The sequence below is a fragment of the Camelina sativa genome, chromosome 12 (assembly GCF_030686135.1).
Source record: "Camelina sativa cultivar CO46 ecotype springtype chromosome 12, ASM3068613v1".
NCBI lineage: Eukaryota > Viridiplantae > Streptophyta > Magnoliopsida > Brassicales > Brassicaceae > Camelina > Camelina sativa.
Window position 1 is genome coordinate 36,799,012 of NC_141891.1, and position 24,202 is coordinate 36,823,213.

General features: G+C 39.5%; 1 protein-coding gene and 1 pseudogene across 2 annotated transcripts; both read left to right on the forward strand.

The window, feature by feature from the left end:
- Nucleotides 1-221: 221 nt before the first annotated feature.
- Nucleotides 222-3,132, forward strand: LOC147933204 (putative F-box/LRR-repeat protein At5g41840; annotated as a pseudogene). The gene is made up of 4 exons (XR_015573984.1): nucleotides 222-404; nucleotides 1,033-2,058; nucleotides 2,208-2,348; nucleotides 2,436-3,132. The product of XR_015573984.1 is annotated as a putative F-box/LRR-repeat protein At5g41840 (transcript).
- Nucleotides 3,133-5,875: 2,743 nt separating this feature from the next.
- LOC147933205 (uncharacterized protein At3g43530-like) lies at nucleotides 5,876-7,461 on the forward strand. The gene is made up of 4 exons (XM_087477330.1): nucleotides 5,876-6,613; nucleotides 6,699-6,858; nucleotides 6,940-7,316; nucleotides 7,399-7,461. Exons 1-4 carry the CDS (start codon nucleotides 5,888-5,890, stop codon nucleotides 7,459-7,461), a joined length of 1,326 nt encoding a protein of 441 aa, XP_087333456.1. The 5' UTR covers nucleotides 5,876-5,887.
- Nucleotides 7,462-24,202: the final 16,741 nt, after the last annotated feature.

Consider the following 24,202-nt stretch of genomic DNA (forward strand, 5'->3'; position numbering starts at 1 on the left):
AAAAAGAAGAAAACATAATCACAATTTTTTTTTTTTTTTTTTTTTGTAAAAATATATGAAAAAAATATTTGTAAAATTATAAACATCAAGTGAAAATGTATAAATTTTTAAAAGTTTTTGAAATACAAATTTTTTTTTTGTATTTTGTAGAACCATTTAGTAAAAAAAAAACAATTTAAACTTGCTTATGTATAAGAAGAGTAACCGAGTCAGTAAGCACTGCACAACCAGTCATCATATAAAAATAAATTCAGTTTCGACTCTGAGAGAAAAAAGTGAGACTTTTAATTTCGTCGAAAAAGAAAGAAACCCTAACTTTCTCGTCTTCTCTTTACCATTTTGGATATAAAAGAAGAGAAACCCCTCAAGAAGACTCAACCGTTGGGCTCTGCTCTGAAACTCAAGTAAGTTTTCTCCATTTTCTTCTTATGATCTCGTTGCTCTTGTAGTGTATATCTCCAAAGATTTGGTTTTTCTTCGTGGGTACTTGCTGATTCTACATAAAGGATTCGCCTTTTCTGTATCTAGTCTTCTTGTTGAGGTTGTAACTTGTAAGTAAGTAATGGATCTCTCTGTGATAAACTGAAATCGATATGTTTGCCCATTTACGTCTTATGATCTCTCAGTGTAATGTATTATGTATGTGTGTTTCTATTTTGTCTCCAGCGATTTGGTTCTGTGGGTACTTGCTGATCTCTTAGCCTTTTGTATAATATCTCCAAAGATTTGGTTTTTCTTTCATGGGTCTTGCTGATTTTACAAAAAAGGCGAATCCTTTTGTATCTCTCTGTATTAGCCTTTTTGTTCAGGTTGTAGATAATGGATCTCTCTGTGATAATCTGAAACTGATATAAGAATCGTTTGCCCAATTTACGTCTTATGATCTCACACTGTGTAATGTATGCGTGTTTCTATATTGTCTCCAACGATTTGGTTTTGTGGGTATTTGCTCTTTCTTTAGTCTCTTTGGTGTTTTTGTTCTCAGTTAGTATATATCTTAATGAAATGTATCTGTGTGTGTCTATTTTTCAGGTCTGTTTCAATATGAAATCGAGAAAGAAGGTTGTTGGTGGTTCCAGTGACAGAATCAGCAGTTTACCGGACGCACTGATTTGTCACATCTTAAGCTTTCTTCCCACAAAAGAAGCTGCTTCAACCACTGTTCTTGCCAAGAGATGGAAGCCTCTGCTTGCTTTTGTACCAAATCTTGACTTCGACGACTCTTTCTGTTTCCATCCTCCAAGGACTTACCAAAGAGCGACAAACAGTTGTGAAAGTTTTTTGCAGTTCGTGGATGGTGTATTGGCTTTGCAAGCGAAAGCCAAAGCTCCGTTGAACAGATTCCATGTCAAGTGTAAACATTTTGTTGATCAATATTGGGTTCTCGAATGGATACCCAAAGTCTTGAAACGTGGTGTGTTAGATATTGATCTACAAATCCCTACCTCTCGTGATATTTGTGAAAAATCGAGCTTCTATCCTCTGCCTTCTAAGCTCTTTGAGAGCAAGACATTGGTTAGGCTGAAGATACAGTTTAAAGATGGCGTCAACATTCATGTGAAACGTGGTGTTTCCCTTCCGAAGCTTAAGACTCTCCATCTTGATTATATCCAGATAGAAACGAGTACGTTTAACAAGCTTCTCTCTGGCTGTCACGCGCTTGAAGAATTAGTGCTGGTTAATTTGATGTGGGATGAGTCTGAAGAACCTGAACCTTTTTGCCCTGTGACTGTGTCTATCCCAACCCTCAAGAGACTAAAGTTTTGCCGTTCTGAAGATTTCTATGAGGCTGATTTTCATGAGTATGGCTACTATGATGAGGAAAGAGAGGGAGTGTCTTTGTCGTTTGATAATCCGAATTTGGTCTACCTGGAGTATTCTGACGCTGTTGTGGACAAGTATAAACATGTGAGTTTTGACTCACTTGTCGAAGCTAAACTCAGACTTCGAAATACACCTGATGATGATGAAACTGAAACAGACAAGTTCAATGTACCAAAGCTTCTCATGGGAATACGCAATGTTAAGATTCTCTACTTGTCTAATGACACTCTTGAGGTCAGTACCTTCTTCCTCCTTAACATTCTTTTATTGACTACTTTTGTTTCTATTAGTAGACCAAAAATAATGATTAAGGGATTGAGTTAATAATCACCTTTCACTACTGAGTGTTGATGTAATTTGATTTGGTTTGGTTTGTGTTTCAGGTACTTGCTTGCTGCCGAAGAAGAATACCGGTGTTCCACAACCTAATCGAGTTAACTATTAAGACTACACCGTATGTAGGATGGGAATCATTGCCACCTCTACTCAAGAGTTGTCCAAGTCTAGAAACCTTGGTCTTCGAAGTACTATTACACATCCTTTAGATAAACTGCTGACACGTTTTTAAGCACATTATTTGATTATGAAACTGATTCGTTTAAATGTTTCAGGGACTGTATCACAATTATACAGATAAATGTGGAGAGAAAGACGGATGCTTGTGCAAATATGATAATGATTGGGGGGGTGAAGATGGATGTTCGTACTTGTCTATCATCAAGTCCAGTGAAGGTTCTGAAGATATTGAAGTTTGGTGAAGCTTTTGATGATGATGCTGATGCTGATCGAGCTGATGATGACGATGATGATCAAGATGCTGGATCTTGCGATGAAGTTGATGATGTCGCAGAGGAGCAGATTGAGCATGTCAAGCACTTCCTAGAGACAATGCCGGATCTTGAACAAGTGATATTGTACTACAATTCACCAAATGATCAAGATGTGATGAAAGTATTCAGGAAACTTCAAAAGCTTCCTCGAGTAGCTTCAGCTAATTGCAATGTCCAAATAAACTCGAAGAACCTCAGCTTGTCGTCTTCTTCGACTAAACGAGGTACTCGTCTATAGAAGATTCTTCTTGTGGTTTCTCAGCCATGGATATGTCTCAGGCTACAAGTTCGTTTAGTTGCTAAAAGATCTAAACTCCAATCCAAGATGTGGACTCTCTTGTTTCTGCCTTTTGTTCTTTCTTTAATGACTTGAGTACTTTAATGTTTGCTCTTTTGCTTTTGACTGAAAATGTTGGTTATCTTTTGTTTTTCTCTCTTCTCTTCCTTCAAAGAAAATTAGCACTCTGTTTGTTTTCTCCTTGAACAAGATCACATTTTGTTCTGTAAGTCGGTCTCAGCCGGTTTTATTCTTCCTATATGAACATTCTGAAGAATTGTCTCATTCGTGATTCAGATATTGAAACTATGAACATGATTCTCTTTGTTCCAAGTAATGATCTCATCTGGAATGTGACTCTTTTCACTGTGACCTCCAAACACTTTGGCCATTTCAAACCCACTTTTAGAAATGTAGGGCAACGCGGTCCAAGATTCTAGAACGGTACCATATACAAGTATCTTAATATCAATCATTTAAAAGACACTTAAAGTATCTTAGTATCTTAAATATCAATCATTTAGAAAGTAGACACTTTTACGGTTTTACCTATTTTAAAGAAACTCATCATTAAAAAACTAATAATAGAAAAATCTTAAGACACTCACACTAAGACCATCACGTTCTAATTTTTGAGTTCCAAAAGTTTAAATATTAAAAAATTTATTTAGTTAGATTATAAATTAAATTTTGGTGAAAAATAAAAAATCAAACCAATCATAAATAGACAAGTGTTGTAAGAGTTTCTAATGATGTTTTCACAAGAGCATCATTACTCGAGTAACGGCTGAACATTTCTCAAAAAAACAAAAAAATTATTTATTTTACAAATTATTATTATTTATTTATTTTTTAATTTCTGTTCCACTGAATAAATGACACATATCTTGTTTGGTCTGAGTATCGTTTCTCAAGTAACTCTGGGAAGAAACGTTTCCTTTCTTTTTTTTCTTCTCTCTCTTCCTTTTATTATTTTATAATAAAAGTATTTGAGAGAGCATCTCCTAGTAATGATGGTCTTAAGTTTTAAAATTAGATATTTAGATACAACTTCTAATTTTTCTCTCTCACTTTTCTATATTTTTTAATATTTTAACATACTAAAATCTTCTTATTGGAGGTGCTCTAAGATGATTAATAGAGATGGTTTTATAACCTAAAACCTAATTTTCTTTTTTAATATATTTTTTATAAAGCCTATCCGAAGATCTAGATAAAAACACGCCAAAGTGCTATAGAGTAAACTTCTCTTTATCACACTGTCTATCCCGACTTTCAAATGCTTTTCAACTACTGTTAGAGATAGTCAGATCACATGTTATTGAAGTACTACATAAACTGAATAAGTGATATATCATAGATTTTACGGTTTTAACCATGATATAAGTGTGTTTTTAGAGTCTTTTGATTTGTTTTTAGGGTCTTTCTAAGTCTTTTTAGGACTAATTACCATTTGGCATGGATGAGAGCATAATTGAGCAAATTGGGATGAGAGCATAATGGAGCAAATTGGGATGATTTGGAGCACATTCAAGCATTGAGGATGAAGCTGTGAAGCTTGGAGACGATCTCTGATGATGGTGTCGATCGACACCACATTGGTGTCGCTCAACACCCTTTGCGACACAAGAAGAAACCCAACTTTCTCAAGTTCTGAAGATTTACAAAGCTTCCCTAAAGTTTTCCCTAATTGCAACATTAGTCTCCGACGTGTTTTAGACATATATATATATAGAGTTTTCATCTCAGAAATCCCTAAAAGATTACTGACAATCTCAAAACTCCCTCTCTTTTTTGGCATTTCTTTTTATTTTTTTTTAAAATCGAGAATGTGTTGTTTTACATTATTGTCCAAAGAAAACTAAGATATTTACAAAAAATACCTGGGTAGTATCCACCCAACCAAACGAAATCGGATCTAAAACCCGAGAAACTGAATCGGTATCTTTTCTAAAAAAAAACTATAAAATTTATGTTTAAAACCGCTCTCTCGTCACTCTTCTCTTTCTTCGGGAAACTCGAATCGATTTGGGTGAAACTGTAGAACTAGGGGTTTCTCGTTTTCTTTCAATCAACCAAAAATCGAGTAAGAAGATGGTGAAAACAAGGGGGAGGGGGTCGTGTGAGGAGGAGTGAGCGTTTGAAAGAAAAGAAGATCTCACAAGGAGATGGTGGTTCGAAAGCAAAATCCGATTCGCCGGAAGTAGGTGTGTCGGGTTTGAGTCCAGCGACAGTAGGAGGAGAGAGAGCTTTGAGTACGGTGGCGGAAGAAAGTGAAACTCAAGTTTCTGAGGAACCTAATCCGGTGGTCGAAGGAGAAAGTGCGAACGAAGGAGAGAAAGAAAAATCCAGTACTCCAGAATCAAGTAATCAAGAAGAAGATGATGAAGAAGGAGGAGATAACGAGAGATCTACTTCTGTGGAATCAAGCGATGGAGAAGAAGAAGGAAACGATGAAGGGGAGAAGGAAACGATGAAAGGGAAGAAGGAAACAATGAAGGAGAAGAAGAAAACGATGAAGGAGAAGAAGGTGAAGAAGGGGAAGGAAAAGACGATGAAGGGGAAGAAGAAAACGATGAAGGGGAAGAAGAAAACGATGAAGGAGAAGAAGGGTAAGAAAAAGACGATGAAGGAGAAGGAGAAGAAGAAGAAGAATATAAGAAGGGAAGTTCGAACTCGGCAGGTAACTCGAGAAGGAGTACAAGCGAAAGTGAGAGGGAGCACGAGGAGCACAACGATGCAAGTGTAAGTACAACAAGTCTGTGTCATTCGGAGTTGAATTGGAATTTGAAATCGATCTAGTAGAACTGGTGCAACTATTGGGTGTAGAACTAGTAGAACTGGTACAACTAGGTGGTGTAGAACTAGTAGAACTCGTACAACTAGTTGGTGTATAACTGGTAGAACTCATGTAAAACTGATATTGTTGCAGGAATCGGAGGAGGAAACATAAGCGATGCAACCTTTAGGAATGCACTTCAAGCCTAGTCAGTACAACAAGAAAATCAAGCTATCGACAAGGTGTCATATTTTTGAAACTTTGACAACGCTTGATAAATTAGAGCATCCACTGACTAGTTCTGAGAGGGATTGGTTTGAGAAACACCCACAATTCAAGCACATTTTCCACATGCCAAGGGACCCAAACCACAAGCTTATGGGAATGTGGTTGCTCTTACTTCGAACTGCAGAAATTGAAAAAAAGAAGGAAGCATGGTTTGTTGTGAATGGTGTTCCAATTCATTATGGTCTGAGAGAACACGCGTTGATGTCTGGATTAGATTGTCGGTGCTATCCACTTGATTACACAGAAGCCGGCAGTAACGAGTTTCGAAGGAAGTATTTTTTACGAAAAACAAAGGTTAGACTTCAAGATGTGAGGGAAAAGCTAATGGTAATGCAAAAAGGTCGTACTCGTGATAGGTTGAAGATGGCGGTTCTCTACTTTTTAGGAAGCATCATTGTAGGCCATACAAAAGACTCGGGGAAAGATGTTGCGGGTATCGATGATTTTGTTGTAAGAGCAGTGAATGATCTAGATTTTTGTGTGTCTTTTCCTTGGGGGAGATTATCATTCGAGAACATGCTAGAAGAGATTTCCCATACAATGAGGCATTTTAAAGGGGTCATGCATAATGAGAAAGCGTTATGGCCTGTTTCAGGTTTATGTATTCCATTGGAGGTTAGTTAGTTTAAAATTTGAAGTCTTTTCATTATTGATATTTCTTATAAGTGAAGCTGATTTTAGTTTTTTTGTTGTTGTGTAGTTTTTACTATTTGAGGCAGTTCCAATTTTGGCGAACACTTACATTGACCAAATTCCTGAGGCGGATGCAAGTTGTCCTAGGATGTGCAGGAGGAAATTTAAGAGTACCGGTCAGAAAGGTTTTCCTCTAAAGAATATAGGTGATACACTTGGTACAACAACGGTTAGTTATCCTAACAATTGAAATTATTAATCATTTGAATAAATTAGTTTGTAATGTATCTAAAGTAGGTCGTTTACACATGCAATTGCTAGTGTGATCCCTCATATTGATGAAGAAATTCCTCTTCTCGATTTAATCATGGAAGAAGCTGAGGAAGACGATACCCATGATGTTGTAGTTGCCAGTTGGATGTGGCGCCTTCGTAGAGGACTACCTGTACTTTTGGAGGAGATGTACACAGCAGATGTAGCTACTCGTTCAGGACAAAACAATGCGAATGAGGAAATAGACGCCAATGAACAACCGAGAGAAGATACTATTGAGTTGGTGGATCTTCTAAGCACCATGAAGCAGGATATGAAAACCCAGTTCGATAACATTTCGGCGAAGATTGATGGGCTTGAAAAAAGGATCGAACCGTTGGAAGTATATGTGAAAAAGCAAGAGAAATCAAAGGTAATACTTCGTAATACTATAGTAATATTTTGTAATACTAGAAGGTGTTAACAATATTTGGTTTCAAGTCAGGCGCCTGTAGATGATGAGCAACCGAGTACTTCGCAAGAAGGAGGGAGAGGGACGAAAAGAGAAAAAGGTCTAAGAAGGAGTACAAATATGTTATTTTCTTTGATTTGTCATCGTAGTACTAGTAAAACTATGTAAAACTTTGTTATTTTCTTGGATTTGCGATTGGTATTACTAGTAAAACTATGTAAAACTACGTTATTTTCTTTGATTTGCCGTTCGTATTTTTGGTAAAACTAAACAAAACTAGAGAATTCATAGAAGAAAAATATAGAACATGATTCAACAAGGAGACATAATCTTAGAAGTCACATAAAAGATAGAACATGATTCAACAAGAGAAGTCACATAAAAGATAAGAAACTGATTCAACAAGAGAATTCATATAAAAGATAAGAAACTGAAACTGATTCAACAAGTTTTAAACCAACGTAGAAGATCAGAATGATCGACTCAGATAATATCAATCGAAACACAACCTATCCAGGAGATCGACTCGAGTGGAAAGCAACGCCACCTCCTCCCTTAGTTTGGCAATCTCGTCACTCTTCTCCTTAAGCTGCATCTGCAAATTATAGATCTGAGTATGATGGAGGTCGAATTCCTTCAATCTCTCCCAATGGTTATCAACATCCTTCCTTAAGCTTTGGGTTTCTTCTTCAATTGCATCAGCCTAAATTTTCCGCCTGTGCAATCCATCATCCTGCAAAATATATCAACGAACAGACATCGTACTCAGATCTCTCAATTGTATTTGATTTAATTTAATTTACCTTAAACTTAACGCAAGTAAACCATCTCCTTTTTCTCTGTTTCTGTTGGAGAGATCTCTTCGACGATTCGTTCGCCACAAGGGCAAATTCGAGGCATGCCCAAATCACCATCGACTATGGCTTGTCGCAATGCTTCTAACTTCCTCACCCTCTTCTGATCAGCATAGTATGGGTCGGCCTCAAATTGTTCCATAGTTTGAGAAGGAGATAAATTATAGATCTAGAATTCGACTTTCAAGATGAGAGAAGAGAAGACTTTCAGTTTTCAGTTACGAGGAAAATGAATGAATGGATGAGAATGAGAAGAAAAATCTTCGGAGCTGTGGTGAAGAAAGAAAAAACAAAATTCTGGCCAAGTATAAAAGATGTGTGCGTTCACACTGCGTGTTCACACTGCGTATTCACACTGCATGTTCACATTACGTGTTCACACACAGTTTTACCGATTAATGCAGTTGCACTAAACTTGCAATTAGATGTACTTTAGAGGTTTCTCAGTTTAATTAGTTATACTAAACCTTAGCATTACTTTTTTTAGTTTTACAGTTGATTAAACTTAGGGTGAATTACTCAAATGGTACTCATTTAGGTAATATTACCAGAATCTACAAAAAACTTTTTTATTACTAGAATGTTTCGGGTATTTTCAAAATACCCAGCGTGCCCCTGTTTTATGTTACCGGAAAAAATGTTATTACAAAAATGCCATTGCCACGTCAGACGCCACGTCAGAAATTACTGACGTGTAACCATAACTCAGCCGTAAAGCGTTACAGAGTATGTTGCGGCTGAGTTATAGGTATGTTGCAGCTGAGTTATCGGAAAAACATTTGAGTAAGAGCGGACGGCTGACTTATGAAAATCTGGCTGAGTTATGCTCATAAGTCAGCCAAGGGTTACGGCTGACTTATTAATTCTGGCTGAGTTATGCACATAACTCAGCTGTAGTTACGGCTGAGTTTTCACCCGATGGTTGAGTTGTCAAAATTTTGGCTGAGTTATCACAACAACACGGCTGAGTTGTCAAAATTTTGGCTGAGTTATCACTACGACACGGCTGAGTTACCATTTTCCGCCTGGCTGAGTTATGAAAAACGGCTGACTTATGAGATGTTGTTACGGCTGAGTTATGGTAAAAAAACTATAACTCAGCCGTCATAGGCTGACTTATTGACAACTCAGCCATTTGACGGCTGACTTATTAGCAAAATATTAATTACTAGAATATTATTCAGTTACGGCTGACTTATCAAACGATACGGCTGAGTTACATATTTTCAGTTGATGAAGCGGCTGAGTTTGGCAGCAATTTTTTTTTGCTTTTTAATTACTGTAATGTTTTTCATGTTGTGGCTGAGTTTTCATTAGGCCGCGTTATGGTATTGTTTGATGGCTGACTTGCCACGTCGGACGTAGCATCCATGTCAGCATTCCATGTCATCATTTTTTTTCTCCGGAAATATGAAACGTCGTTCGACTCTTGTTCTTCAACTGGTTAAGAAGTGAACTATTTACCTTCTTATTCACCTTGTTCTTCTACTTCTTCACTTTCTTCTTCACCTTGTTCTTCTACTTCTTCTCCACCTTGTTCTTCTTCTCCACCTTGTTCTTCATTATCTTCATTATCTTTCATGGATTCAGTTCCGGTACTAGTTGTGTCCGGTAATTGGATAAAGACACAGAGAAATATATTTAACTCCAACGATAGAAGGTGTATAGTTGTGCAGATAGATGGAGGCACAACACACGACAAGCTTGTGAAGCTTGTTCTTGAAGACTACAGATTGGACTCGTTTAGCCATGAGCTAAAGCTGAGCTACATGTTCTCGAACAGGGCAATGAAACATATGGCGCATGATACTCCACCAGTTTTTGTCTCCAATGATCGACAATTGCAATGTTTTTTGGGGCTATGGAAAACGGATCAGCTACGTCTCTGTGTGGAGTTTTCGGCGAAAGAGTCTAGTGGAGCTAGAGGAAGTATGATTCAGCAAAGCAGAGACTCGAAAGCAGAATCTACATACGAAGTGTGTGGTGGGGGATTTGAAGGCACTTGTTTTGATTATGGTAAGATCGTTGACAAAGAAAACGAAGAAGAAGCTGTCGAAGTAGCATCTGACAAAGAAGAAGACGCTGAATTTTCAACCCGATTTGATGTTTTCGACGACTCCGATGGTGAGTCATCTGATAACGAGAAGTTTTCTGTATTGGGCGAGCCTCAAAGTAAAGTGGAAGACCCACCTACTCTGCCTCCTCAGAAGAAAGCTCATAAAGATGATAACTTTGCCGGATCGAAGATGAATCCGGAGGCTATTAGGTTGGAGGTGTCAACGCTAAAAATTGCTGTAGGACAACGATACAGTAGCAAAAAGCAGTTCAGAAATCACGTGAAACTTATTTCGGTTAGGGATGGATTTGATTTTAATGTACCAACCTCAAATCCGAAACAAGTGGTTTTTAGGTGTTGGGTTAAAGGATGTCTTTGGAGAGTTCGTGCATCTGTACAAGGCGATGACCCGGATTTTCATGTTCGTGTATACGATTCAGAACACACATGTTCTGTGACGGAACGTTCTACTAGATGCCTCCAATCAACAGCTGATGTATTGGCAGGTCTTTACAGGGACTATCTTGGTGATCTAGGTCCGGATGTTAAACCTAAAAGTGTCGGAGTCATTTTCAATAAGCAATTTAGTCTAAAGGTAATTACTATGTTTCGACTGAATTATTGATAATAATGGCTGAGTTATAGTTATGTATAGGCTGAGTTATTTACATTTTAATATGTGACTTATTGATAATAATGGCTGAGTTATTTACATTTTACGGCTCATTTATTGATTATTTACGGCTGACTTATTCGAATGTATCGGATGAGTTATATATATATTATGGCTGATTTAACAGATTGGTTATTGGAAGGCATATCGAACGCTGCTGAATGCAAGGCAGATCGATCAGGGAACTCCTAATGAAAGTTTTAGCGAGTTGCCTTCTTACATATACAAGTTAAAAAGGGAAAATCCGGGTACAGTCACGCATCTTCAAATAGGTGATGAAGATAGATTCAAATATGTTTTTATTGCTTTTGGTGCGAGTATTGCTGGGTTTGCTTTCATGCGCAAAGTTGTTGTTGTCGACGGAACGTTTCTCCATGGTAGTTACAAAGGGACGCTTCTAACAGCCCTAGCTCAGGATGGTAACTTTCAAATTTTCCCATTGGCTTTCGCTGTTGTTGAAACTGAAAATGATGAGTCTTGGCGTTGGTTCTTTACACAACTCAAAGTTGCCATTCCAGACGAAAAGGATCTTGCGAGAATCTCCGACAGACATAAGTCAATAGGGAAAGGGATTGGTCAAGTGTATCCGTTGGCTTCGCGTGGAATTTGCACTTACCATTTGTATAAGAACATCTTGGTGAAGTTCAAAGGCAAACATTTGTTCCCTCTGGTGAAAAAAGCGGCAAATTGTTTTAGGCTAACTGATTTTAATGAGGCCTTCAATGAGATTGAAGCACGTCATCCCGAACTACATGGATACCTCCAACGAGCTGGTGTCCGAATGTGGGCGCGTGTTCATTTCCCGAGTGAAAGGTACAATTTAATGACAACGAATATTGCAGAATCAATGAACAATGCACTATCAAATGCTAGAAGTCTTCCCATAGTTTGACTTCTAGAATCGATACGTGATATGATGACCAGATGGTTTTCTGAACGGAGAGAGGATGCAAAATCGCAGCTAACAACGCTCACTCGAGGTGTTGTGAAACTGTTACAGGTAAGTTTACATAAGTCAGTCGTCAATGTTAATAACTCAGTCATAACAGTTACAATATCTCAGCTGTTATTGTTTCCTTACCTCAGCCATTACCATTATAGTTTTCATAACTCAGCCATTGTTGTTTCAATAACTCAGCCGTAATTGTTTTCATAACTCTCAGCCTAAACCGTTTTTTCTTAATAGTACCGTGTCACCGCAGCATGACTTATGGAGGTACAAACGATTGATGCTGTACACGTGCAAGTGAAATATGGATCATCTTTGCATGTTGTAAATTTAGAAATAAAAAGTTGCACATGCCGTCGTTTCGACCACGAGAAAATACCATGCATCCATGCAATCGCAGCTGCAGAGCATATGGATGTGTCTCATATATCCATGTGCGATCCAAAATTTAGGAGTGTAGATTTGGTTAACGGATGGGCTGGTTCAATCATGCCTCCAGATGAATCATTCCCTGCTCCTGAAGTTGTGGATAATCAGAAGTGCTTGCCTCCGATTGTTGTGAACTAGCCAGGAAGGCCAAAGAAGCGTAGGATTAAATCATCTTTGGAAGTTGCCACTGAAAATAAACGCCCTAGGAAGCAATACGCATGTTCGTGATGTAATCAAGTTGGGCACAATGCAAAAACTTGTGCTCTATAGTTAGGGAGATTTATTTTATTTTGTGTTATTACTCATCTGTCAAGTATTATAACTCAGCCATAACTCACTATAACTCAGCCTCAACTCACTATAACTCAGCCATCACATGAATCGACAAGACATTTTGTCCCATATAACTCAGCCGTCATAAAATATAATTCAGCCATATAATCAGTCGTATAAATCAGTCGTTTTGTTTTCATATTGTTTCTTTTGATAACTCAGTCATAACTAATTATAACTCAGACATGACATGAATCGACTATATCTTTCGTTTTCCCGTAAAGCTATAACTCAGCCATGACATGAATCGACTATATCTTGTTGGACAAACTTCAAACATAAAAATTTGCTAAAATCGTTTTGATTAGTTTCCATTACACTTCATCCAAACAGCAACAAAAAATATATAACGCCTAAACGGTAGATCTCTGGTCGGGGAGCCCGATCGAAAAGTTTCGCCACCAACCCTCTAGCGTTCTGGACGGTCCTGCAATCGCATGACGAGAGCTGGGCCAGATATGTCAGTCTCCAATGGTTCCTCCACTGCGAGTTCGTTCACCGCAGTTGACAGATCTCTCGTTCCCGTTGTAAGGCCTCTAGCCTTTCGATTGGCAATCCGGAGCCTCTGGACATCATGTCCTCTATAAAGGCACATGGGCCTTCAAGAAGATGGCGCTCGCGGAAGGCTTGACCCGACGACTCTAGGAAATTGACGTATCGGATTAACCTAGTCAAGCAAGCTTGATAGGCCCAGACATCCGTCACGAACAGGAAGGCGGTTTCCCCCAGGGGTTCGCGATCGCCTTCCGGGAGATCGGGTACATCCATCCGATCGACCAGTTCTTTGCACGCCTTGTGCTCATCAAGTAGACGGACCATTCGCCAGTGTGCCAAGAAGTAACCTTCGACGATAAGGTCTTCCAAGACTAGAATGGTTCCCTCTAAACGGTAAAAACGATGGAGCTGGTCAAGTTTCAGCCGAAGCGCCCGAATATACGCGCCCATCCTCTTTCGCCGAGCTCGGTACTATCGGAGTTCTAGCTGAAGGGGAGACTCCCCAGGGTGAACAGTATTTGAGTTCGAAGCAACCTCACGAGATCGGGACGTCTCTCCTACCTCCTGTGGGATGGGATTTTCTGGCTCTAGATTGCCGGATGCGGCGGCTATCCTTTCCCGGGCCTGTCTCAGCCATGCGGATGGAGTAGTTGCTGGCATCCTTCTATTTCATAAATTTGTGGAAGTTAGAATGTTTTATTCCCCTAACCTTAAACCCTATTTATATAGATTCATGGGATGTAACCGCCGCTGAGTCCACCAATCAGACTGCAGCGAAATTTCCGCTGTGTCCCGAGAATAACTATAAAAGACCGTGCAACACATTTTATGAAACACGTCTTTTGTTTTCATAACTCAGCCGTCAGAAAATATAACTCAGCCATATAATCAGTCGTATAAATCAATCGTTTGTTTTCATATTGTTTCTTTTGATAACTCAGTCATAACTCACTATAACTCAGCCATGACATGAATCGACTATATCTTTCGTTTTCCCGTAAAGCTATAACTCAACCGTTAAGCAATATTTTGGCAAGTTAACCCAATAATAGACGCGACCTTTCTTTTGATAACTCAGCCATATAGATCAGTCGTATAAATCAGTCGTTTGTTTTCATATTGTTTCTTTCGATAACTCAGTCATAACTCACTATAACTCAGCTTGTTGACATGAATCAACTATATCTTTCGTTTTCCCGTAAAGCTATAACTCAGCCGATAAGCAATATTTTGGCAAGTTAACCTAATAATAGACGCGACCTTTCTTTTGATAACTCAGCCATATAGATTGTTCATTTTGATAACTCATCCGTTATTCACTATAACTCAGCCGTCACATGAATCGACGTGACCTTTGTGTTCCCGTAAAACTATAACTCAGCCTCAAAGTGAGAGTAGATACTAAAATGTGGAAGCATGAAAGGTGGATACATAGAATTAGCCGAAGAAAAAAGGGACGTTTAATACATGAAAAAGATGGGAAACTGTACGAAGAAATGGAAAATAATTATTTTAAAATAAACAGAAATTAGAGTCACAAATTGATAAGGTAAAACTGGAAATCACTGCTAGAAACCCTAAAGGATCTTAGAGACTTTGAGGGACAACCACATAAGGTAACACTTGTTGCACATGATTTCATAGTCTCCATAGCGGAGAGAATGGAAACCATAATTCAAACAACACATCACAGCACAAGCAGGTGAAGGGAGTGGCGGGATGTCAGGATAGCGATGGGTGGCTGAGTATGAGTTTTTGCGGGCCGTATTATAACGAGATAAATCATCCTGAAAATAATTACCGGTTATCATGGTATTCGAAGACATCAGAGGATAATGATTTGCACCCAACAGCTGGAGGTAATTGACGGCCATAGCCTCATTCCCTTGACAAATACTTAGTACCCCACATGCTACGGTGGCATAAGGATTGGCCGGTACAATACGACTGAGAATATCAATCCCACGCTGGATATCTCTATCCTCAGCCACAACCCTTAGCCCTTCGAAGTATATGGCAATGGGGTTGCCGGCGTCAAAGCATTTGACGAAGAAAGGCCTATGCCGCCCTTCATTTTGGAGGCCACCAGCAGGGGCATTGGATGTGTTGATTTCTGATGGATCAGTACAAAGCCAATATATAGCAGCTGTCTTTAGAACTTCATCACTGTATACTGCATTTTTCCCCCTATGACCAGCCCTTAAAATAGAACCAAGTGAGGACCATCGACCATATTCTGCACCATATTCTGCAACAAGGGAAACAATTTTTATGAAAACATCGTCGGGGAGATCCGGCATCTTGGGTGGAGCGGACATAGTGTTGTAAAAAATAAATTTTTTCTAGTTTGTAGTTGAGAGGTAATAGACTAAAAACGGGAATATTATAACTCAGTCACTTGGTTCTATTTGTAGTTGATAGGTAATAAATAGACTAATAATTTTAGGGTTAAGCAATATTTTGGCGGGAAACTATAAGTTATTCCTGTAATAGACGCATTGACGAGACCTTTCCAGATTATTCCTACTGATAACATGACATGAATCGACGTGACCTTTCGCTTTCCCGTAAAACAATAACTCAGCCATAACATGAATCAACGTGACCTTTCGCTTTCCCGTAAAACTATAACTCAGCCGTAAAGCAATATTTTGGCGGGAAACTAAACAATAAAATTAAGTTAAGTTAACCTAATTTTATTGTTATGCAATATTTTGGCGGGAAACCATAAGTTATTCCTGTATTAGACGCATCGACGAGACCTTTTCAGATTATTCCTACTGATAACTCAGACATTACTTACTATAACTCAGCCATTACATGAATCGATGAGAATTATGGCTGAGTTATCATTAGAAACGAAGGTCATTTCTTCAAATTGTTTATAATGATAACTCAGTCATAATTCTCTATAACTCAGCCGTCACATGACCTATAACTCAGCCATATAGATCAGTCGTATAAATTAGTCGTTTGTTTTCATATTGTTTCTTTCGATAACTCAGTCATAACTCACTATAACTCAGCCGTTAAGCAATATTTTGGCAAGTTAACCTAATAATAGACGCGACCTTTCTTTTGATAACTCAGCCATATAGATTGTTCATTTTGATAACTCATCCGTTATTCACTATAACTCAGCCGTCACATGAATCGACGTGACCTTTTGTGTTCCCGTAAAACTATAACTCAGCCTCAAAGTGAGAGTAGATACTAAAATGTGGAAGCATGAAAGGTGGATACATAGAATTAGCCGAAGAAAAAAGGGACGTTTAATACATGAAAAAGATGGGAAACTATACGAAGAAATGGAAAATAATTATTTTAAAATAAACAGAAATTAGAGTCACAAATTGATAAGGTAAAACTGGAAATCACTGCTAGAAACCCTAAAGGATCTTAGAGACTTTGAGGGACAACCACCAAAGGTAACAGTTTTTGCACATGATTTCAAAGTCTTCGTAGCGGAGAGAACGGGAACACATCACATCACAAGTGGGTGAAGGGAGTGGCGGGCTGTCAGGATAACGATGGGAGGCTGAGTATGAGTTTTTCTGGGCCGTATCAAAACGAGATAAATCATCCAGAAAATAATTACTGCTTACAATGGCATCCGAAGACATCAGAGGATAATGATTTGCATCAAACAGCTGGAGGTAATGGACGGCCATATCCTCATTCCCTTGACAAATACTTAGTACCCCACATGCTAAGGTGGCATAATCATTGGCCGGTACAATACGACTGAGAATATCAATCCCACACTGGATATCTCTATCCTCAGCCACAACCCTTAGCCCTTCGAAGTAAACGGCAATGGGGTTGCCGGCCTCAAAACATCTGACGAAGAAAGGCCTGTGCCGCCCTTCAATTTGGAGGCCACCATCAGGGGCATTGGATGTGTGGATTTCTGATGAGGGATCAGTACAAAGACAATAGATAGCAGTTGTCTTTAGAACTTCTTTACTGTATACTGCATTTTTCCCCCTACGACCAGCCATTAAAATAGAACCAAGTGCGGTCCATCCACCATATTCTGCAGCATATTCTGCAACAAGGGAAACGATTTTTATGAAAACATCGTCGGGGAGATCCGGCATTTTGGGTGCTAGAGCGGACATAGTGTTGTAAAAAATAATTTTTTTCTAGTTTGTAGTTGAGAGGTAATAGACTAAAGTAACGGGAATATTTGTATATATACAGAGATGGAATAATAGTATATTATTTGGTTGGACCAGAGTACAAGAAAGTTATTTGGAATATGAATTTTGTTTTCCCGTAAATATTTGTAGATGAGAGGTAATAAATAGACTAATAATTTTATTGTTAAGCAATATTTTGGCGGGAAACCATGTTGTAATAGACGCATCGACGAGACCTTTACGGATTTATAAATCACTATAACTCAGCCATAACATGAATAAACGAGACCTTTCGTTTTCCTATAAATACTATAACTCAGCCGTCAAGTCATATATATATTTCAGCTACCTACTATCAGATTATTCCTAGTGATAACTCAACCATCACTTACTATAACTCAGCCATCACTTACTATAACTCAGCCATACGAGACCTTTCGTTTTCCCGTAAAACTATAACTCAGCCGTTAAGCAATACTTTGGCAGGAAACCGTAAGTTAACCTAATAATAGACGCGACCTTTCTTTTGATAACTATAACTCAGCCATCACATGAATTGATGTGACCTTTCGTTTTCCCGTAAAACTATAACTCAGCCGTAAAACAATATTTTGGCGGGAAACCATAAGTTAACCTAATAATCAACGTGACCTTTCGTTTTCCTATTGTTTTCCTTTATATTCTCTTAATTCACTGTATCGTTTCGGTTTCTTACTCATTGTATCGTTTCGGTTTCCTACAAATCTCCTCTACAACCAATATCAATATATTGCATTTCCTTCGATCATTGCATATGTAAGTCTCCTCTCTCCATCCCCTCTCAATCTATTGCATATTTTCCGATCATTGCACCTATCAGTTGGTGATGGTTGTTTTTATTTTGATAGCCGAGCTATGGACAGAGAGGGTTCCAGTAGAGGTCAAAAACGCAAGGCAGACGAAGCAATATCGCCAGCAAGAGTCCCAGATTACGAGTGGGAAGAGGAATCACTATTGGCCGTGTTCGAAGCTTTTACTCAGACAAGACTCGCGGCCGAGGCGGAGACAAAGCGTCACTACACAGAAATTCTACGTATGATGGATGAGCATATGAAGAAGAAGGAAGATAAGACCTTCCTCGTGCATCAAGTGGAACTAATCGACGCTCAACTATCCCTACTGAATCAAATTGTGGGTGGAGAACTTGTCGACTTAGCGACAGAGCACAAGAGGTTAGAGCAGATGAGAGAGATTGCGGAGGCCGATGCCGACCAGTGTGTGGTTCCTCGTCCTCTTGATTTGGATAAACTAAAAGCTCATGGTTCCTCCTCCTTTTAATCGGTTTTTAGAAGTGAATTCCATTGTAATGTCGTGTCTTCTTCTTTATGAACTCTGAACTTGTTTTTTTTTTTATATCTTTTTGTAATGTTTCATATTTATATAACTCAGCCGGTATTACGATAAATCAGCCACTAAAGATTTATAAATCACTATAACTCAGCCGTCACATGAATCGTCGAGACTTTTTGTTTTTCCGTAAATACTATAACTCAGCCGTAAAGTCATATATATCAGCCATTTACTATAACTCAGCCGTAACATGAATCGATGAGACCTTTCGATTTCCCATAAATATGATAACTCAGCCGTCAAATCATATATATCATTTATTTGCTTTCAAATTGTTTCTTGTGATAACTCAGCCTTAACTCACTTTAACTCAGCCGTTACATGACCTTTCGTTTTCCAGTAATGATTATAACTCAGCCGTAATGCAATATTTTGGCGAGAAACCAGAAGTTAACCTAATAATATTAATATTTAATTATTGACCCGAGTGATGTTCTTCTTCTTAAAAACGAAAATCCCCAAATGTCAAATGCTTAAACCCTAAAAAATCAAATTCTCGTAAATCAAGTTCTGGGAATCATGAGCAATATATCTGGAGATTCGAGTTGTGCATCAAATGTCCGAGAGAGAGGACGAGGTACAGTTGTTGGCGTGCCTAAGAGATGTTGGTGTGGAGAACCAATCGTGGCCAAAAATTCGAAATCGGAGTCAAATCGGTGTCGACGATACTTCCGTTGTGGGTATGCAGCTGCGCAGAAGGTAGAGTCTGTCTTGGTTATGTTGAATCTGTTCTTGTTGATTTGGTTTATGTTGAATCTGTTCTTGTTCCAATTGTTGTCTCCATCACCTTGATAGCTTATGAATGATGACCACGTCTTCAAGTGGGTCGATGAGGCACTGTTGGATGAGGTAAAAATTTCTCTGTTCAAACTGTAAAACTACAAATGGAAATGGAGATTGAGAAGATGATGCAAATGGAGCTTGAGAAAGAGCTATTTGAGAGGGTTGAAGATGCAAAATCAGAATTGAAAGCAAGGATGAAGATGATGATAGTTGTGATAGTTTTTGGTTATATGATCATGTTTGGTCTATTTAAGATAGCAGGATGAGCTAGTGTATAATGGGATTATGTTTCCATAATGTTGTTGTTAATGGTTATGGATTCCAAGCAAACTAATGTTGTGTTGTTAGTGGTGTTTTATCAATCTCTTTAAATAACTCAGCCATAAATTTACTATAACTCAGCCATAACTCACTATAACTCAACCGTCACATGACTTTTCGTTTTTCCGTAAATATTATTACTCAGCCGTCAAGTCATATGTATCACTCATTTACTTTCAAATTGTTTCTTGTGATAACTCAGCCATAACTTACTATAACTCAGCCGTCACATGACCTTTCGTTTTCCCGTAAATATTATAACTCAGCCGTCAAGTTATATATATCATTCATTTACAAGAGTATATCTGGTTTTTAGAAAGTTTTAAAAAGTTTTACAAATTGTTTATAATGATATATATCAATTTGATTTGCTTTTCTAAAAGCTTTACAAGTTGTTTCTAATGTTTTAAAACAGTAAAATCTGAATAAAATATTATTTTAAAATGGAGTTTACAACACCAGAGACTGAAATATTTTATTAAAAAGAACAAATACAAGATCAATTACTCAAGAGTTTTTAAAATAGATTTGAACTATTTAAGTTCATATTTCAGTTTCCTCTCCCAGCGTATTGAATTGTCATCTGTGTAGCCATTGCTTCAAACCTTCTCCTATCAGATTTGTAGAGGTTGGCAAGATATTCAATGGTCTGTTCCTCATCATTGACCTCTGGTTCAATCAACTTCTCCACTAATCCCTTGAAAAACTAAACCATCGACATGGGAATCCAATAGTCGGCCCTCAACACTCTTAGGTAAATGCCTCCACTATCTGATACGTTTGGGTGGCAAATTCTTGTGATGAAAACAACCTGCATTATCAAGAAACTTTATTTAAAAAACCATTGAGTTGCCGCAAAAAGAGGAGTCCTAATAAACATGCCTGCTAAAATAAAAAGGTGTATAATCAAAAATAGATACCTTGGGGGGGATTTCTTGGGTAATCAAATGGAAAAGTAACACTAATTTTAAACACTCCCCCTTCATAAGGGGTGTTCACCGGTCCGATTAGAGTAGCCTCCCAACGGAAAATGTCGTCATCAACAGTTACTAACAAAAAGGCAAACACTCAATCTCTTTTATCCTTAACAGTAAAACAAATCTAATCTGAAGATGTATGTGTTTACCTGCTGTCACGTTTGGCGAAAGATCCCTGTTCAGATATTTCAAATCAGTCCTTATATGGCTTGAAGGAGAACAACGGGCCATTTCTGACGGATTGAAGGAAGAAGGTAAATAGATTTTTCGAATCTGAGGGATGATTTAGGAGTTTTCGTGAGACAAAGGTTTGATGTGTAAGTCAAGAGCAAAAAGTATTTATAATCGGTGAAGCGTCGCTTTGGTTTACAAAAAATACCCCTTCGACTTCATAAATACATAATTCTTACCGCCTTTATCATAAATACATTATTCTTACCCCTTCAACGCGTAATTATAACCAAACTAAAGCGACGCTTTGCGTATTACGCCTTCAATCAATTACGGTTTTACAAGCCTCTGGTGGCTATAACTCAGCCATAACGTTATAGGGCGCTATAACTGTAACGCCCGCGTCCCGCGATCCTAAAGGGGGGCAATTTGTTTTAAGGGAAATGATAGCTGAATGAGCTTAAGTAGCTAAGCTACTAGCTCAACCAGCTGGAATATGAGCTTAACGAGCTCCGCGAGCTCGACGAACAAGTTAAGTCAGCTGCAGACAGCTCTCGGACAGCTCGACCAGCTGCTAGGAAGCTCGACCGAGCTCGGCCAGCTGGACAATAGTGGATTGTACGAGTCAGCTGGGGAGCTCGTGTCGGTCATGGGACGCGGTGACGAACGGGTATGGACGAACAGGCGTGACTGAACAGGCAGGACCGAACAGGCATGACCGAATAGTCACGGACGATCGGACATAAGCGAATAGGCGTGACCAAACAGGCATGACGAACGGTCATGGCCGAACAGGCACGGCGGAACGTGTGCGATCGAAGGGTCTCGTCGAACAGGTACCTTTTGGGACCTAGACTTCGGCCAGGACCCTATAAATAGAGGGCGTTGCCTTCAGTTTCAGACACCAACCATCATCCTTCCATCGTCCATCAAAGCCTAAGAAGAAAAGGGGGTGCGGCTCGGCGAGTATTCTCGTCCGAACTGATGCGCACGCTACCTCTCTATCGAAGGTACGATGAGACGAGCGATGGGTCGGCAATCGGGTCGAGCCGATCATAGGATAAGCGGTGGTTCGTCCGGAGAGTCGAACTGGCCGCAGGATGATCGACAGTTCGATCATAGTGTCGGACCGATCGAATGGTCATTGACGATCTGCGTCCACGGACGGATCGAACAAGGGTCGACCGGTGATTCGATCGCTAGTCGGATTGGGCGATCTAAGGATCGACGATACGAGCCGTAGGTCGGATGGATCGGTCGGGTGGTCGACGAGTCAGTCGGAAGTATCGGCTCGGTCTGTGGATTGGCGATTCGATTATGGGGTCGGATCGTTGGATCGGACTAGGCTCTGATACCAAGACCGGCAAATCGACCGGGGTACCAAGATATGACCGATAGGTCAACGGACGGTACGTTCGGTAAGCTTCAGACACGAGTGGTACGGGAAGCCGATAGCACAACCGATCCCTGTGAACCGAAGGGACTATAAGTCCCCATCCCTAAACTGTGCAAGCCTGTGGGGTTGGTTGGTTGTATGGCTAAGCACCAAGGGATGGGTTAAGGTTAATATGATATTCCGCTGCGTATAAAGGTCCAAAGGCAAGGCCGCGAGCCAAAGCTAAGTGGACGGGTTAAAGGATATTCGGCCGGGAGTTGGGCCGAGGGGAAGCCGTGACCGTGGACGCTGGGACGTCCGGGTCGGGGTATTTCAATAACTCAGCCCTAAACCCTAAACCTTGATAACTCAACCATAACTCACTATAACTCAGCCGTCACATGACCTTTCGTTTTCCCGTAAATATTATAACTCAGCCATCAAGTCATATATATCACTCATTTACTTTCAAATTGTTTCTTGTGATAACTCAGCCATTACTCAGCCGTCACATGACCTTTTGTTTTCCCGTAAATATTATAACTCAGCCGTCAAGTCATATATATCACTCATTTACTTTCAAATTGTTACTTGTGATAACTCAGCCATAAATCAATATAAATCAGCCGTCACATGGCCTTTCGTTTTCCCGTAAATATTATAAATCAGCCGTCAAGTCACACATACACAGAGCCATAACTCACTATAACTCAGCTTTCGTTTTCCATTAAATTCGAATTGATTACATTCAGTTCTTCAATTCGCCAAAAAAAAAATAAAAATAAAAAAAGCGACAAGATAGATCGTCTCTAGCATTGATTACATTCAGTTCCCATGGGAAGGCTATCGTCTCTAGCATTCTGGACGGTCCTGAAGTCTCAGGATGGGAGCGGACCAGATAGATCGGACTCCAACGGTTCTTCCACCACCAGCTTGCTCAGTTCAGATCGCCAGATCTGACAATCCCACCTTAAGGATTCAAGCCTTTCCATTGGCACTTCGGAGCCCTTGGACACCATCTCCTCCAAGAAGGCACATGGACCTTCTGCGTCATGGCTTTCGCGGAAGAAATGGTCCGTTGACTCCAAGTGGTTGATGTACCGCCTCAGCCTCTCTAGGCAAGCTTGGTAAGCCCAGACTTCCGTGTTGTGCGGGAAGTTAGAATCTCCCAAAGGTTCGTAATCACCTTCGGGTAAGTTGGGCACCACCATACGGGAGACCTGTTCTTCGCAAGAGGCATGCTCAGCAAGTAGACGAGTCATGCGCCACTTCGCCAGAAAAAACCTTCGGCGATGAGCTCATCCAGGACTCGGATAGTCCCTTCCAATCGGCAGAGCCGAAAGACTTGGTCGAATTTAAGACGAAATGCTTTAATATAAGCGCCAAGTCTCTTGCGGCAAGCTCGGTACATCCGGAGTTCCTTTTGCAAAGGATTAAAGTAACGGGATCGAGACGGAGACTCTTGAGGGGGGGCATTATCCGATGCATTCGGATCGAAACCGCTAGTTCCAGCGGCTGTCAGTTCTCGGGCCCGTTTCAACCATGCAGATCGGGTAGTCACTGGCATCTTTGCTAGTTTCGATCTAGTTTGGAATGCTCTGAACATTTCCAACCCTTTCCCTATTTATACTAAAACTTGGAACGCAACCCCCATTGATTCCACTGCCGGGAAACCATAAGTTAACCTAATAATAGGCAGGAAACCATAAGTTAACCAAATAATAGAACGTGTAAAAATCACTATAAGTCTATAAAAATCCTACATTACGGATTTATAATTTAGCCGGTATTACGATATCTCAGCCATTACGGATTTATAAATCACTATAACTCAGTTGTCACATGAATCGACGAGACCTTTCATTTTCCCGTAAATATTATAACTCAGCCGTAAAGTCAT